The sequence below is a fragment of the Cornus florida genome, unplaced genomic scaffold, assembly GCF_030987335.1.
Source record: "Cornus florida cultivar Cherokee Brave unplaced genomic scaffold, ASM3098733v1 CherokeeBrave_3.0.0_Hap2_Chr02, whole genome shotgun sequence".
NCBI classification, from domain to species: Eukaryota; Viridiplantae; Streptophyta; class Magnoliopsida; order Cornales; family Cornaceae; genus Cornus; species Cornus florida.
In genome coordinates, this window is record NW_026775572.1 from 55,062,096 (window position 1) to 55,079,796 (window position 17,701).

At 32.6% G+C, this 17,701-nt stretch overlaps 2 protein-coding genes across 2 annotated transcripts; one reads left to right on the forward strand and one right to left on the reverse strand.

The window, feature by feature from the left end:
* Positions 1-2,915: 2,915 nt before the first annotated feature.
* Positions 2,916-9,390, reverse strand: LOC132296252 (sister chromatid cohesion 1 protein 3-like). The gene is made up of 14 exons (XM_059794464.1): positions 9,180-9,390; positions 7,676-7,952; positions 7,549-7,595; positions 7,398-7,447; positions 7,237-7,306; positions 6,795-7,178; positions 6,565-6,685; positions 6,360-6,496; positions 5,827-6,284; positions 5,296-5,332; positions 5,161-5,206; positions 4,943-5,078; positions 4,314-4,446; positions 2,916-3,081 (listed from the first exon to the last, which is right to left on the reverse strand). The coding sequence occupies exons 1-13, from the start codon at positions 9,301-9,303 to the stop codon at positions 4,342-4,344; spliced, it is 1,992 nt and encodes a 663-aa protein (XP_059650447.1). The 5' UTR covers positions 9,304-9,390; the 3' UTR covers positions 2,916-3,081; positions 4,314-4,341.
* A 4,508-nt stretch (positions 9,391-13,898) lies between these two features.
* LOC132295024 (large ribosomal subunit protein eL6-like) lies at positions 13,899-17,465 on the forward strand. Its single transcript, XM_059793095.1, has 4 exons — positions 13,899-14,244; positions 14,386-14,492; positions 16,781-16,962; positions 17,057-17,465. The coding sequence occupies exons 1-4, from the start codon at positions 13,985-13,987 to the stop codon at positions 17,210-17,212; spliced, it is 705 nt and encodes a 234-aa protein (XP_059649078.1). The 5' UTR covers positions 13,899-13,984; the 3' UTR covers positions 17,213-17,465.
* Positions 17,466-17,701: the final 236 nt, after the last annotated feature.

Genomic DNA, 17,701 nt, shown 5'->3' on the forward strand with positions numbered 1-17,701 from the left:
TTTAATTATTTTTTAAAATTTTTTTATTTATTTTTAATTTTTTTTAAAAAAAATTTATTATTTAATTTTTTTTAGATCCCTCCGTCATGTACGATTAATGAGTCTAGATGACTGAAGATGTCAAGGGCACACCAAAACTTAAACCAAGATCACTCCGTCATGTACAAAATTTAAACCAAGATCCCTTGACATCTTCAGTCCAAAAGCTCACTCTAGATGACTGAAGGTGTCAAGGGCATACCAAGGTACATGACGGAGGGATCTTGGGTAAAAAAAATTTATTTATGTTTTAATATTTACAATATATTAGAAATACATAACTAATTCTGAAAATTGAATACCCAGTGATGAAGAAGAGTCGTTTTATACTATGTTATCCACTCCATAGTTCATTACTTTATTTTATTTTATTTACGTCTCCACGCTCTTTGCGCTTTGTGGTAAAGTCACAAATCTGGTTTTAAGATTTTGTGGGTCTTTAGGTTTTAATTTAAACAAATTAATTATTTTTTGAGTTATATATTAGGAGTTTAAGACAAAGAGTACAGGAATTAAATGTAATATACATATTTCATTCTTGAATTAAATCATATAAATAGGTGTAATAAATGTTTTATGAATGTTGTTTTTCTTTTTTCCGGAGTCATGCTAAAGAATTTTTCATGTGGTCCACGTAGATTTTACTAAATTAGGTATTAAAACCTAAATATAATTTTGAAAAATTAAAAACGTAAATGTTTGGTTTAGATCCTTTTATGATATTGCTAATATTTACAATAAAAATTTGGTATATAGTTCAAATCAATTTATTGTGACCCCATACATTTTATTTTTATTTTTTTAAAAATTTTTTATTTATTTTTTTAAAAATTTAATTTTTTTTTATTTTTAAATTATTTTTTTCGGAAGGTTTAAAAAAAATTTATTTTTAAATTTTAAATTTTTAAAAATTATTTTTAATTATTATTTTTTAATTTTTAAAAATTATTTTTTAATTATTTATTTATTTTAGAAGAAATTTCTAAAGAGAGAGAGGATTGATGAAAGACAAATTTAGAGAGAGGATTGTGAGAGAATTTTAGAGAGAGAAATGAGTTAAATACAATATAAAATAGATGTGTGTTTTGTGTTTATTATGTGATGGGTGAAATATGGATTGAATATGGTTAATCATATTCAATCCATTTTGGCCCTCAAATTAAGTGGTTAAAAGTTACTCAATTCATCTTGACCCTCAAATTAAATATGGTTCACCCATAATCATTAAAAAGCGAGCGAATATGGACGGATTGATGATTTTTAACCCATTTTGCCTCCCCTACTTAAAATGAATACAAATTAGACACAATGTAGAACAAATTAGATTTAGATACAATCTATGGTATTATTTGTCCATATATTTAAATAGATATTGTTTTAATGTAGATTTGTAAATTAGAAATATATATTATATACGTATAAATTTAAAATAATAATAATTTGTTATGTGTTATATCTATATATATATATTATATACATGAAATTTGAAGTACACCTGATATATTTTCATTATTTGACATATATATATATATATATATATATATATATATATATATATATATAGACGAAATTCTAAATATTTGGATCACATCAGAACATGTGGCACGAGTATTCTGGAATGATGTAGAGATAAATAGACAATTTTAAAATATTGAGGAATTTATAAAAGTTGGTAGATTGAATAAAATTTTACTGGAGAGTTCTCTAATGCATCATCCTAGCTATCTCTTAGAGAGGAGGACTTATAAATAGTGAGTTTCATTTATAACAATAAGTTTTGAGATTGAGAGTAAGAATTTTCAAGGGCGTGCGTAGGCCAAGCTGTCGTTGCTAACAATGCAACCCATATTTTATTCAATCACTTAAGTTTTGATAATTACAGTACAATCATTATAGATGAAGCAGCTCCAAAGCCATCAACAAGCGTCAACTTCTAAATGAGATTAAGAATACACAAGTCGAGAGGAAAAAAGAAGTGGAAGTTCTTGCTTGCTTGAAGCAAAGGAAGAGATAGCATGGCATGGCAGGATATCATGGTATTACTCAAAGAGTAAAGTTGTAATAATAAGGTAATGGTCGTAAAATTGATAGTAACAAGCTTCTTTTTAATGATAAATTGATACTAATAATAAAATTGAGGTAAATAATATAATTAATAGTTAGATATGACAAAAGATAATGAAAATAATTTAACAAAAAATTTAAAATTTTGATGAGAAGTGGTAAAATAATCTTTTTGTGATTTGTTTATCATCAATTACAACAAATCAAGAGTTTAGGATAACAACTTGTACTCGGGCAATAATTTAAAAGATTTTTTTTTACACTTTGCCCTTATTATCAGTGAGGATGTACATGATGTGGTAATATATGAACATGTTTTATGATGAATTAATTATCATTTATGATTCGGTGATTAAAAAAAGATGTGTACATTTGTTATTAATCCACATCACTAGTCAGATTAATATAATTATTGTCCAATATCAATTATATGTTCATGTGTATTTGAACAGTAATGAGATATACAGATGATCTCTATACCTTCACAAGAGGAAGAGTTAAAAAATAAATAAAAACATCATCAGGGCGGATCCAAGGGTGGGCGAAGGTGGGCTTCAACCCACCCCTAATTTTTTTTTTTACCATACTATTTTAAGCCTAGTTCAAAAAATAATAATAATAATAATAATAATGATAGCCCATCCCAAATTAGCCCAATCCAAAATTAACTCACCCCATTCAGAAATACTGGATCCGCCCTTGAACATCATACACCTCAACAACACTTTCTTTCCCAATTTTCAAGCAAAGGTTCAATAGTATTTGAAATTTCTAAACCAAGCAGGCAAAAGGTAAGGCAAAATAAAATAAAATTTTCATCAAAAATCTGTTTTATTGCACCAAATAAATAGTCAAAAATACATGAAGAGAGCACCAGAATTTGAAACAATTTAGCATACTCCAAAAGAAAAACAATAGGCCTACGCATATCTATAATAAGGTTATGAAATTTTGTTGATGTCACTGTACAAACCCCCACTGCATCCAAAACCAATAAAACCATAATTAGCATTAATACAATACAAAACTTCATCATTTGTAATAAAACCATAATTAGCATTAATACAATACAAAACTTCATCATTTGTAATAATAATAATTCTTCATGCAAAATAAAATTTTCATGGATTTTGCTAACATCAACAAATTAGTTTTCTTTGTGTCTTTCTTTCTTTCTTTTTTTAAGAATTGGTTGCTCAAATGATCGAAGCCACAGTAAAGACTTGCAATTTATTGGAATTTTTTCATATATCGAAAAAAAGGGTTATCTTGCAACGCTTTCAAAATATGAAACTTGATCAGGGACAAAATTATGTACTGAATAAAAAGAATCATCAATCAATACTTAATTTTTTGAATTTATTATTTTGGAAAAAATAATTAACTTAGACATTGTTCAATGTCAAAACCACTAAATAAAATTCCCGACTCCATCACTGCCGATATGTATATATAAATTATTGGTTATATAAATAGCATAATTTATAATGTAATTATTCTTTCAAAATATACTTAATAAGAAGTTAAATTAAATGAGATATATTGAAAAGAAAAGAAAAAAATGTTTCATCTATTTCATTAATAGGTTCTCTTATATCAAATTTGAGTTTTCCTATTTCTTCTTCCATCTTATGATTCAGAGTATTCAAGGCATCAGTTTAAGTTCCTAGGAGAGACATCCTACCACACCACATCCATGTCATGTTGACACCACTGGGTTGAGGGAAATAGGAGAATCCATAGAGCACTTTAACAAAATTGTGTTTAGTCAACCCAATCAGGTGACTTGCCTAACCTAGTCAATCTACAGCGATAAAATAGAAAAATAAAATTACGGCTCTGTTTGTTTGGATGTAAAATATTTTTTAGAAAATATATATATATATTTTTGGTGTTTGGTTGTCATAAAATATTTAAGAAGAAAAAAATATATTAAAATCTAACAAAAGTAACTTATCCATGAATTTTCAGCAAGTTATTTTACATGTCCCGTCCAATGGATTCGACCTTAATCCCGACGTAAACCTTTACCAAGCACCAAAAAAGTAAAAATAAAAAAATATTTGACCTGAAAAGGAAAAATATTTTCTAAAAAACATATTTTAAATATATATATATATTAACAACAGATGACCATCATATATGGTAGTAGAAATAAGCACTAGTTCTCAATGTTGTAACCCAAATGAGCAAAAGGATTAGCTTCTTACCTATATACATGAAGTCTTCCAAGCACATTTAACTTAAAGACTGGTCCTTTGAAAGTTTAGAAGTCACCCTCAATGTGATATCACCATAAGGTTCTTCCTGTTGCACATCTACAAGTCCACGAGTCTTCAAAACCTAAAATGAACCATGAAAAACACACAACATAAATAGGATTTTCATAGGGCTCTCTCACACACACACAAAAAGAAGAAGTTCATTTTCACTAAAGACTGGTGTTAATGAACTGAAATTGATGCAGTTGAAATTCATATAAGGACACAAGCAGGTTCTTTGTGTTAACGTCACTTGATTTTTTTTCCCCCTAAATTTAGTTACCTACTTTTTCCTAAAGTATTGCACAAGAAGCTAAATGCACATTGATTATACAAAAGACTGTACAGCATTCCAAGAAAATGGATTCTTCCGAATTCGAAATTAAACTGGTTATTACAACCTTTTCCATCTCAAATCATGCAAACAACTTCTTACAAATTTTATACAAGCAATGCAAGAATTACAGTACGTGTTAACGCAAATAGAAAACCACTTCCATTTCCACTACTCAAGTTCCTAAACAAGTAGGGTAAAAATATTCTGTCAAACTGTTAAGTTGGAAGGATTTCAGACTTACCAATGTTTCAAAAAACATTCGTGCACATATTTTTCTCCTTTTTCCTTCTAAGATCTTGTTCAATATGAGATCTCCAGATAAGTCTCTTGAGGTAGGGGTACCCGAAGACTTCCTTTTGATAAATTGAGCCACAGCCCTGCACACGAGAGAAACTGCTAAGGCCACTAAAAATAGCAAAACTACACTAATGACAGATTATATAGTTTCTGAAAAGCCACCTTGTTCTCGCAGACAATTGGTCAACTCCTGGAGTTCCTTGAATTCCTGCTACGAAAATTAATATGTTACCCAATTAATTTATGTATGCATATATATATATATATATATATATAGAAAAAGGTTTCTAAGCTTACCAGCTGGTGTGTTGTCTTCTGCCAAAAAGTCCAGGTCCTGCAACGAAAAGGGTTGGTTAGTCAAGTGCGAAATCCAGTAAGTGCTAAACTTATAAATTCTCAAAAGCGAGGATTTGAATGATGCAGGGGACCTGCTAATGCATGGATGCAATGATACAAGACTCTTGAATGAACTCTATGCCTTACAGTACTTTGTTTCAATAAAATCAAGTAAAAATGAGAATCATTATCAAATGATGCAGACAGGTATTATGTCGGAATATTTTATTCATGTATAAATTGCAACTGATAAGGTTGACCCTGAAAGTGAAATGAACGCTCAAATAAAAGGCAAATTAAGTTTATAGTAGCAAAACAGGTACTTTGTAAAATCTTAAGTTTCTAAGTCTATTAACGGTGATTATGCATTTCATTTTGAGACACAAGCCTCTCAGTTGACACAGGTTGAAACACTTTTCCTAAACCGTGTATACTTTCAACTATAAAAAACTTCTTGAAACAAAAACATGAACGAAACCATAATAAACTTACTTCTGCTTCTGCCGAATTCATCACCTCAGGAATATCTGAAAGAACAAAATCCCCTACATCTAGTTGCTCTGGAAAGGTCATTGGTGTTTCCATCTCGGATCCAAAAGGCCCGGTAGATGCTGCCAGATCCGGAGTGGGTAGCATGTTAGTCATAATAGTTGTTTCAACATGAGAACCCGACTGTGAGCCTAAATTGTCAGTAAAGGCAGGAGTAAAGTCATCTGTTCTAGATGTTGAAGGAATGCAAATATTCGGAGACAGCCTCAATTCGGGTAAAACATTGCTGCCAGCAGGGTCTTCAAAATCTCGAAGACGTTCAATTCCCAAATCATCATCAGGCATGGAAGCAGTGAGTTGTGCAACACTAGGATTGGGATGAGATTCCTCTACAACAGCTAAATGAGGTTTTGCAGAAATAAAATCTTTCTGAAAAATATTACACAGTTCTCCACACAAACCTGCAAATATAAGTCAAATCAGTTTCTTGGACTGAGGTAGATATCTACAAGATGAAGGGAAAAAAAAAAACTCACCACTAATTAAGGGTTCAGTGAATATTTTTTCCTTTTTTGATCTTTTCTGGAACTTCCAAACATCCACATAAGAGTCAGGGACATTTATTCTATTCCGCAACAAACCATTAGAATCTCCAATGGCAGCCTTCATGAACCTGAAATTTTTTTATCCTCGTATAAAAGAAGTAACAGAAGAAACAAGAATCCAAAGGAATCACATAACCATCCATACTCATTAGTCAATCCAACAGCCTCATCATATTGCGCCCTCTTCCTTCTTCGTCTTGCTTGTGGCTGTTCAGCGGGTGGAGATGGTTGAATTGCCAATCCAGGTGATAAATTCCCTGCAAAACAAGAAAGCAAATAAATAAAAAAGGTAAAAAGCATCTTTGGGTCTTGGTTGAACCCGTGTCATATGTTGCATTCATCCAATAATGAGACATTTGCAACTACCGAATGAAATGTGTGAACCAGAAATCTCAGGAGCATGTTCTGGAGCAACAGAAGTTGGTGGTTCTTGACGTTGTTCACATGGGAGAGACTGCCCTCCAGAAGCTAACATTTCTTCGACGACTGGACTAATCTCCATCTCCATTACCTGGCGCTCTAAAGTTGTGTCCGGTCCAAGTATATCATTCTGTTGATCTGGCCACACTGGAATATTTTCCAAGTTAAAATCATGAACAGCATCACGCATAACTTCCATTGCTGGAAAATTTTGTGGATGATTATCTTCATTAATTCCTGTCTGATTGCTTGGACCAGGATCCTGAAAACTAACAGTTGTGTCTCCTGGAAGCGAAGGATTGGTACTGTAATCATAAATTGATGAAATTAGTTACTTCTTCAAAAGTTGGAAATACGAGCAGTAGCTTTCATATTATATCAGAGGCATACCTGTCCTCCATTGCTCTGCCTCTTGAGCCAGAAGCACCTTCGACATGTGATGAATCCCTCAAAATGTCCTATACAGAATAGAGATCTTTGCTATATGATAATGCAACTCCGATGGGTCATAATGTAACAATTAAATACAACACGAAATAATCGTTTTACCATGTCGAAAGTGATGGCAATGTAAGGATCCCTTCCACTTGGAATTTGATCTGAAATATGATAAATTCCAAAGTACAAACAATAAATCATAAACCGGAAGGAAAATAAATATTATGTTCTTAATTGGAGGGAGAACATGTTCTACTAGTACCTGTACATGTTATCTCCTCTGCATTCATAAGATGTTTATCCTGATTCCTGGAAATTAAAAATTCATCAATTATTCACATATTTAAGAAAAAAGAAAAGAAATTGGAATGGGTTACCAAAAAAATTACCTCTCATAGTAAAATCCATCATCCAAATCCATGGCATCGAGTTCAAATGTGTCCGGCAAAGTGACAGAGTGAAATGGGGCATGGGTCGCATCTTCTGGGAGATTAACTTCTTGGCGATTAACTTGTGTAGGAGCAAAGGCCTTTCCAAATAGTATCAGAATGTCCTTGCAATCGCGGTGTAGATATTCAACCTTCTTTGAATATATCCGGACAACACCCAGAAGAAGATGACCTGACATTCTAAGTGCAATAGGGACTTCCGGAAACATTATGCGCTCTGGAAAATACACTTGGACAATAATCAACAGTCATCAAACACAATGGAAAACAAAAAGTACCATATGATTCTGTTTGGAAAAGGCACTTCATGTGCTCCTTAACATGATACTATGCAACATAATTGCATTAAGGCAATAACTAGAAGCTAAACTACATAAACATGTCAAGCACAGCTTATTTGCAGAAAGGTTATGCATGACATGAGTATAGATGAGTTCCAGAGTCTTTCAGCGTTGTGTGGATATTGTGGAATAATGCAGGAAGGAATCTAGAACATTGAAGAATTTACAAAAGACGAGTATGATTATGGAAGGGCAGGGAATTTTCTAAAGTTTATAAATATAAAGATATTTACTACTTAGGTGTAGAAATTGATAGCTTGAAGAACATTTAAATGCATCCTAGCCATCGATTAGGGAGGAGGAAGCCTATCCTAGCCATCGATTAGGGAGGAGGAAGCCTATGTATATTGGTATGAGTCAATGTTCTAAAACCTCGTCCGAGAGTATGGCACTACTGTACATTCACATCTCATTAAATCAACCAACTAACATTTACGTATAGACACATTCAACCCACCAATATTTACACATAAAAACATGATATCCAAAATTTACCTATAGACATATTATATCAAAAAGTCCCAATACCTACCCGATTTTGAATTGAAATTTATCAATTGCTAATCAGAAAATTCTCAGTTTACATTCTTGGATTACAGGATTTCACAGAAAGTACAAATTCTGTACTAAATTGGCAAGCTATCAATTTTCTATCTGTTAATGAAAGGGTGAAATAATTTAAATAATTTTGTTTTGTTTTTTTCAAAAAAAAAAATTAAAATAAAATGAAAATGTAACTTTTGCTAATTCCGTTTCAAAAAAAAAACAAATCCAATATATTACATTGCTATATATTTGTTAGGTAACAAATGAAATATATATAAAAATAAATAAAAATCTATAATATTTCAATTAAAAAAATTGAATGAATTAAAACATAAATTCTATCTCAAATTTATAATATTTCATATCTAAATTATAATAGAAACCACCATTACAATGAAAATAAAATCCTTAGAACCACTGCATATGGGAGCTATAAACCGAAACCAGATCTGATCTATTTAAATGGGGTATGTGATTAATAAGAAGTGTATGTGACTAATAAGAAGAGAAAAAAAAAAAAAAAAAAATAGGCAAGGAAGGATTGAAAAAAAACGAACCAACGGTAGAAGGTATATCAGTAGAGGTATAGTGAGACTTCCTCAGTTTGTGCTCCAGATGTGCCGCACACCATACAGTTCCCAATGGCCCCTTTCGAGCCAAAAACGTGTGCGAGTAAAACATCTCCGATGCTCCAAATATGCTACAATATGCAGAGAGAGAGAGCGCTCCGATATGTGTAGAGAGAGAGAGCTCCGATTCACAACACCTCTCAGAAAGATGGATTTTAGAGAGAGAGAGATAGGGTAATTTAGGTTTTTTTTGAGTGTTGCGCGCGAAGAGTTGAGGCGGCAATTGAAATCGAGTGAAACTGGTTTAAGTGTTTTATTTAAAATGCTAAAAACCCTCACAGTCTTCGATATTTACTCTTAGTGCCGTCATAGACTAAAGGGGGACGGTTGTCTTTATGAAACGATGTCGTTTAGTGGTTCACGCTTTAAATTACTAATAGGGGGAATTTAAAATTTAAAATGATATACATATGGTTTTGAAATAGATAGAATTTAGAATGATATAGGTTTATAACGTCATAATTTAAAAATTAAATTAAAATTCATATGGTTTTGATATAGATTGAATTTAGACTGATATATGAAAGGAAATTTCAGATATCATAATTTACTTAGCATTTTAAAATAAGGTAAATTATATTCACACCTCATATTAAATTTAATAATAGACTGTGATCTTATTAAATATATAAATTTATACTATATATATAATTAAAGTACGAAGAGTTTGAAATAGATACAAACACTTGTTGAATGCTCCCAATCTCAACAAATCCTCCTTCGTTAATTAATTTTTCTAATGGGTTGGTTATTAATTTCTTTTATTATAAATATTATTGTTAGTTAAATACTTGGATTTTTAATCTGTCTTAGTATAACTATTCATCGTGATCTTATTTCTTATGTGATTATTAAGGATGATAGAATCAGTACATTGCCGGACGATATACTCTGTTTCATTATTTCGTTACTCTCAATAAGAGATCGTGTTAAAATAAGTATTTTATCAAGAATATGGAGATATTTCTCTATAACTAGGCCTGGATCTCAATTTTGATTTCCATACCATGCTTGGAACACTTTCCGGACACCATTACGAGTCCGAGTTCCTGAAAATATTAAATCAGTTTCTAAAGCTTCACTTGGGTCCAAAGATATCCTACTTGAGGATTTATTTTTGTCTTCGAAGAGAGTATTGTGGTCCAATTGATGAATGGGTGGGTTTGGCGGCTAAAATGAGTGTTGAGAAGCACGAGCTCAACTTTTTATGCGAGAAATATTATTTTTTGATGAAGAATAATTACAATAATTTTTATACCGCGTCTTTGCAGCTTCTTTCTGAAGCATCCAACTTAAAGCATGCATTTGCGCTTATGCGGTTGCATTCTGAAACCAGATATGAGTGCCCGGTCCGAGTAGAATTGCAGAGGGTGCTCTGTAATTGTTCGAATCTTGAGTGGTTGACGGTGAAGGAATGTACCCCTCCGGTCAAATTGTGCATTTGTGATCACTTCAGTTTGAAGTTTCTCGCATTAAGAAGTTGTAAAGGTCTACTAGATCTTGAGGTTTTTGCTCCTAATCTCACAACCTTCGAAATTTTTGATAGGGCGGGAATAAAATTTTCATTTTCTATTGTACCCTTTCCTTCTATTGCGTCACGATTGTATGCCTGGTGAAGTTGCTAAACTTGTTCCTCAGCTCAAAACACTTTCATTACTTTTTTATTGCCATGTGTCTTTTTGTTCATATTAACGGTTTATAGTGCTTTACATGGAAAGAGTGACATTGTTATTGAATTTATTTTAACAGGATTTAGGGAGTGGATCCCTTTTTGGCCTAAAGAGAGATCAAATTTATTCGGGAGCTATTGCGTAGTCAAATTTTCTCCCAAAAACACACATCTGATTATTCCAAAACCCAAACGTATAGTAGAAGTGACTTGACTTGTTGATGGCTTTGTTAATTCGGTTATAGAAAATGTTATTTATTTTGGAATATAATGTTAAGTATAGATTATTATCTAGAAATAGCTACAACCACAGGGGTTCCTATGGCTCCGTACTTCCGTAGTTTGTTTCACACGAACATCTTATTCTGGAGTGCGGTTATCAATTAATAATTTTTCAAAGGACTTTTTATAAAACTTTTTTAGATAAAACAAATAGGACGACACTTATGTCGTCACTAGTGAATTTATAATATCCTCACCGTTTATATGGTTTAGGAAAAAAAAGAACAAGTCATCTTTTATTAACGAGATTAGAAAAATAAAATAAACCGTATCCACCCAATGAAATCTGGTAAAGTGGGAGCAACTATTTTTTTTTTTCAAGGAGTTCAACTTCCTCTGTTTCTGGCACCGCCTTCAGCCCTCTCTCTCCACCATCTTTTTTCCCTTAAGGTTCTAGTCCTAACATCATCATTCAATTGACAAAAATATTTGAAGGAGGTATTATCCCTTTTTTTTTTGGGGGGGGGGTGGTTATGGATCCTTAAATTTAAAACATAATTTTTCATGAAAAGCCCCCTTCTAGAAAAATAATCCTAAATGTTTGGAAAAATAAAAAATAAAAAAAATACCTCCTTAAAAAATTCTTGCCAATTAAATGATGATGTTCAGGATTAGAAGCTTGCGAGGAAGAAGATGATGGAGAGATAAGGCTGAAGGCGGTGCTGGAAAGAGAGAGAACCAAAGAACAACAGTTGAACCTCCCACTTCACCCAATTTCATTCGGGTAGGATCCGGTTTATTTTACTTTTTTAATCTTTTAATAAAAAGATGACGTGTATTTTTTTCATTGGACCACATAAGCGGTGAGGATATTGTAAATTCTCATTAGTGAGGACCTAAGTATTGTCCAAATATATATATTTTTATTTTCTAATGTTTGTGATGGTCCTTAATTTTTTTTTCAAAAAATATTTTTTGGTGTTTACCTTTTCATAATATATTTAAATGAAAATCAAAGTTGTTATTTGAGGACAATACTTCCCTACACATTAGTGAAAATGACATGGTAATAAGTTAATAACTAATAAGTAAATAGCTCCATATTTAATATGAGATAATACTTGCATACTCGCTAGTGAGTAGAAAGTTCATACTTACCTTGATGTATGTGATGCAAAAATTAGTGGAATGTGTTTGTATAATATAAAATAATAAAAACTAAAAAATTTGAGAGGTTATCTAGATTAAACTCGATATGATCCAAATTTAACTCTCTCTCCCCATCTCTTTCTCAGGCTATTCTTTTTGTCTAGTGAACGAATGAGAATAGGATCTTAACGAAAAAAATATTTTAACCTAAAATTCTTAAATAAAATAATATTACAAGATACAAACAAAGTTTAAATGATAAATAGAGAGAATAACTATAAATATAATGATATATAGATATTTGTTTTCTGCCATAAGACAAAAAAATAAGCAATAACAATATATCTTGTAATTAACAAATCATCTATCAAATCATGTAAACTAGATAAACCAGATTTTATGTAATTGGGCGCACGTACTTTAAATAAAAATAATTTATAAGTATATATAAGGATTACAAATTAAATCATGAAAAATAAAAGTCAAAACTTTTACTATTAGCCGATTAGGGATTCGGTGGAGTAGTTTGGGGGAGAGGGAGAGAGTTAAATTAGGATTTGATTTGCATCCTTTTGGGATGATCCGATAAACATTTAATTTTCATTATTTTTATATTTTAGGAACACTTGTCACATTTTTGTTGAGTCACATCAGGGGTAAGGATAAACTTCCTACTCATTGGTTTGCAAAAACTATATTTTTACTTTTAGAACCCCTTGACAATCATGACCAACACGTTTCCTCGGACCATACCAGAATACCCCTAATGATTGGATAAAGGACAACTTTCAATGAGGTAAGGGAATATCAAATAATTAATATTTAACGAACACAGAATACAAAATGGATTATTAAGAAATAAATGGCTTGTCGACACACTTCCGACTGGGTCAGGCGTTGATAAGGCTCAAGTATTGGTCTAGATACCCTAGAGCGGGAGTTTGTGTACATGTTCCGTCCTTCTTCTTTACAAACAAAACTGGTGCTCCCCAGGGGGCTTTCTTGTCTGGGAACGGGACGCCACTCGACATCGAGGCCGGCTCCCCCATTGAAGAGCCGGCTCTAGTGAGTAGACAAATATTGTCCATATATATAGAGGGAATTTTTAAAATAAGAACAATAAGTCCCTCTACATTAGGGAATTTAATAACTAAAACAAACTAACAAGTTAATAGTTCCATATTTAATATATGAGGGAATTTTTAAAATTCCATACATTTTTTGAATCCATATAAACTTCAGTATTGAATATATACAATCAAATTATAGAAAAGAAATTCAATTTTCAAAAGAAAATAATATTTTTACATCTTTTGGAAAATTTGAAAATCAGTCACATTTTTTTAAAATATGGATGAAATCCAATCAATTGATTCATTTTTTTTAATTGAAACTTTCATATTTTGCTAATTTTGTTTTTGGAAAAATGCAAATTTTTAGATTCGGCAAATTTCCAAGAAATAAATATATGGGCTGGGCTACCAAAAAATCTCTATCAAAAACCCACATTTTCTACTTGGGCCTCCAACAAATCAGAACTGGAGGCCAAGAAACCAATTATTAGGGTTTCGAGGGTTTTGCTTCTGTGATTTCGCCGTATATATCTATCGCCATATATCAGGTTTTGTGACCTTTCGAGTCTCAATTTCGATAGTGCTACCATTTCTAGAGAGAGAAAGGGGTGAGAGCATCAATGGCGCCGACGAAGCAGAAGAATCCCAAGGTGAGCCGAAACCCAGATCTGATTCGGGGCATCGGTAAGTACTCTCGATCCCAGATGTACCACAAGAGAGGTCTCTGGGCCATCAAGGCCAAAAACGGCGGCGCTTTCCCTCGCCACGACAAGAAGCCCGTTGAGGCTAAGCCCGCCGAGAAGCCGCCAAAGTTCTACCCCGCCGACGATGTCAAGAAGCCCCTTGTCAACAAGCGCAAACCCAAACCTACCAAGCTCAAGTATCTTTTACTCTCTTTCTCCCACTATATATATATATATATATATATATATATCATGATGGTGTTCATTTTGTATTTGGTGTTTGATTTATTGGTTTTTACTGAATTTTTTCTCTTTCCGATCTTATTTTCTCTCTCTAGGTCTAGTATTGTTGCGGGTACAGTGCTGATTATCCTGGCTGGGAGGTTCAAGGGGAAGAGAGTTGTGTTCTTGAAACAACTTCCATCTGGGTTGCTCCTAGTTACTGGTGAGATTTTTCACCTCTATTATCGTAATTGAGCATGTTTGAAAAGCTATGCATTCGTCAATTTGATCCACGAGGGTCATTAATATTGGTCCTAACGTAAGCATTTTTTAATTTTTATGTTTTTGTAGTATGTAATTGGTTTAGCTCATCTTAGGTGGATTTTGGGTAATCCATCTGTTTTGGTAATTTCATAGTTAAAATCTTGTGCTTCGAAAGTTTGTAAGATTATGTGGACTTGCTGGTGAATTTTTTCAGCTGTATTGTATTTATGAGTGATTTATTTGTTAACGTGATCCGTAAGAGTCATCTTCGTTGATTGTCTTGGGTAATATTGGTCCTAATGTAATTAGTGTCAGTCAATGATCATTTATTATTGTAGTATATTATTGGTTTGATCTCTTCTAAGGTGGATTTAGCAGTGCTAATTTCATAGTTAAAATCTTCTGCTTCAAAAGTTTGTAAGATTGCGTAGAGAATAAACGGATTTATTTTTTGTTTTTTTCCCCAATTTTTTATAAGTTGTTACAGATCGATTTATGCAACACAACTTCAAGTTTGGGTAAAATAAACAATAAATCTGTTGAAATAAGTATGTGGTCGGTCATAAGCTTCCCTTACAATCACAAAGTTATCTTACATATATAAACAATAGGTAACTCTATTTGGACAATTTTTTTGGTAGTTTATGTGATGTAGGTGCCTCGTGGATATTGCCTAGTTGATGCCCTGCTCATCCATTGTTTGGAAGATAATTTAATATGGATGCACCTATGTAGTTGTATACTTTTATGCAATGCAGTGTGTGGGACTTAAGAGTAGCTTTTCCCTCTGATCTTCTTAAAGAAGATTTCTTAACTGTACAAGGCTGACAGAATATGTCCCAGGCACTACTTGTCTGAAATTCAAACTTGTTTGATCAATTATTTTTGGACAAGGCTGATTTAATTTCAAATTGCTAAAGAAATGTACATGCATCTTCTGGGATATTTAATGTTTGTTTCTAATTTTGCTACAGGGTGTTTGTTGCTTGTATATATCCCTTTGGATGGTATAATAGTAATATTTTCGTATGTATATATATTATTCCATGATCACTTTGCTGGGTTCCTTTCTCATGTTTATGGATAAGGTTTCTAAGCCATGTCACTTTGATGTTTGTACTATTGCACCTCATGCCACTGTTAACCTGATGCTGGTTGCCTTGGTAGATGCTTCCATAGGATTTTAAGTTTTACTTGTTACTTGGTATACAGTTCCACTATGTATTGACTATATATAGCTGTCTCAATATTATGATTTACTTAGTCCCCAACGTAGTCTTTTATATCTAATATATACATTTGAGATGGTATGTGCCGTAATTGATGGCTGCATCCTCATGTTGTAACTAGGAGTGCCAATTTATTTTATTGGGTCATATTCATGTTGTGTCTTGACATGGGAATTATGTTTTATGGGTCAACATGGACACCACGACTAACATGACACAATTATTGAAAAGGTAATATGATCCGACGAGCATAACTTGTTTAAAAAATGGGTCAAGACTTGACACGGCAAGACCCGTTTACTTGAAATTTTATACTATTAGGGTATTTTTAAACACGAACATGACACGTTTAATTAGCCTGTCAATTGGGTCAACATGATTAAGACAAAACCCTAACCCACTTATATCTTGTTGTGTTCGCGTGTTGTGTCAAGTATTGCACCCCTAGTAGGAACCATACAAATCCTATGTTCCTCAATATATGGCTTGGAAGGACTATGCTTTCTAGGGCTTGATACCGAGCTGCCTGTTATACAATTTTCTTTGTTATGGGTCCTGCTGTCCTGATTTTTCTCTTGACTCAATGTATCAACTTGAAAAGGAAATCATCATTGGGATCATCCACTACCATAACGAGCCCCATGCATATCTGATTATTTCATTGGGTGTTGAGGTATACTTCAGAGTTTTAAAATCACCCTGTCATAATTGTATCATACATATATCCACGAGCTTATCCTAAATGGCTTGCTGGTGTTGGTTATGGTTCTTATTGTATAGATTATTTGTTTGTAGATGGAAGATATATACTTTAATTTATAGTTGTTGATCAAAAAAAAAAAAAAAAAAAAAAAAAAAAAAAAAAAAAAAACAATGAAAAGAAAAGAAGAGAAAAAGAACAAGAAAAAAAAAAAAAACTACTCCTGTGCTTCCCTATCTCTCCGCTTCACTGTTTTTGGGCCAACATATTTATGCATAGCACTTGAGATTGTTCTCATTTTCCTCTTTTCTGCTACAGGACCTTTCAAGATTAATGGTGTGCCTCTAAGACGTGTCAATCAATCTTACGTGATTGGTACATCAACTAAGGTTGACATCTCTGGGGTCAAGGTGGAGAATATCGATGACAAGTATTTCTCAAAGAAAGTTGAGAAGAAGAAGAAGAAAGGAGAAGGCGAGTTCTTTGAAGCAGATAAAGAGGTTTGTCTAATATCATACGAAACATTGAAACTAACACAGGTTTTTGCTTATTCTGACCTTTCATTGTTTGTTTATTTATTGTTGCGAAATGTAGGAGAAGAATGTTCTCCCACAGGAGAAGAAAGATGACCAGAAAGCTGTGGATGAACCATTGATAAAAGCCATTGAGTGCGTTCCAGAGTTGAAGGCTTATTTGGGTGCAAGGTTTTCACTCAAGGCAGGCATGAAGCCCCATGAGCTCGTTTTTTAGAGGTAGAAGTTTGGAAAATTTTAGGCCCCCCCCCCCATGTTTTGGTTTGTTTGAACTTGGTTTTAGTGTCTCAACTCGTTGATTATCCAAATTTTATGTTATGTTATGCAATGAAATGTGAAAGAGTTTTGTTCTCTCCCTTTATTCTGGAGTACAATTTATGTTATCTAAAGTTTTCTTTAAAGACTTCTTCATCCTCTGTTGTTGATGTTTTGGAAGGGTGTTATTTGGTCGGAAACATAAAAAAAGCAATTTGTTTCTTGCTTATCCAAAAAAAAAAAAAAAAATGGTGGGGAAATATAAAAATCAGAATCTTTGCTTATTTATTGTCTGAAATAAGTGATTAGTTGGAACCGAGCTTACAGGCCGTAGCCTATAAGTGAGTTTGAATATACAGATTTATAAGCAGGGATATATTTTGGTTTACTTTCTTAGTATGCTTGGGCGATTTTAATGCCAGGCACATTATTTGGTTTACTTTCTTAGTAT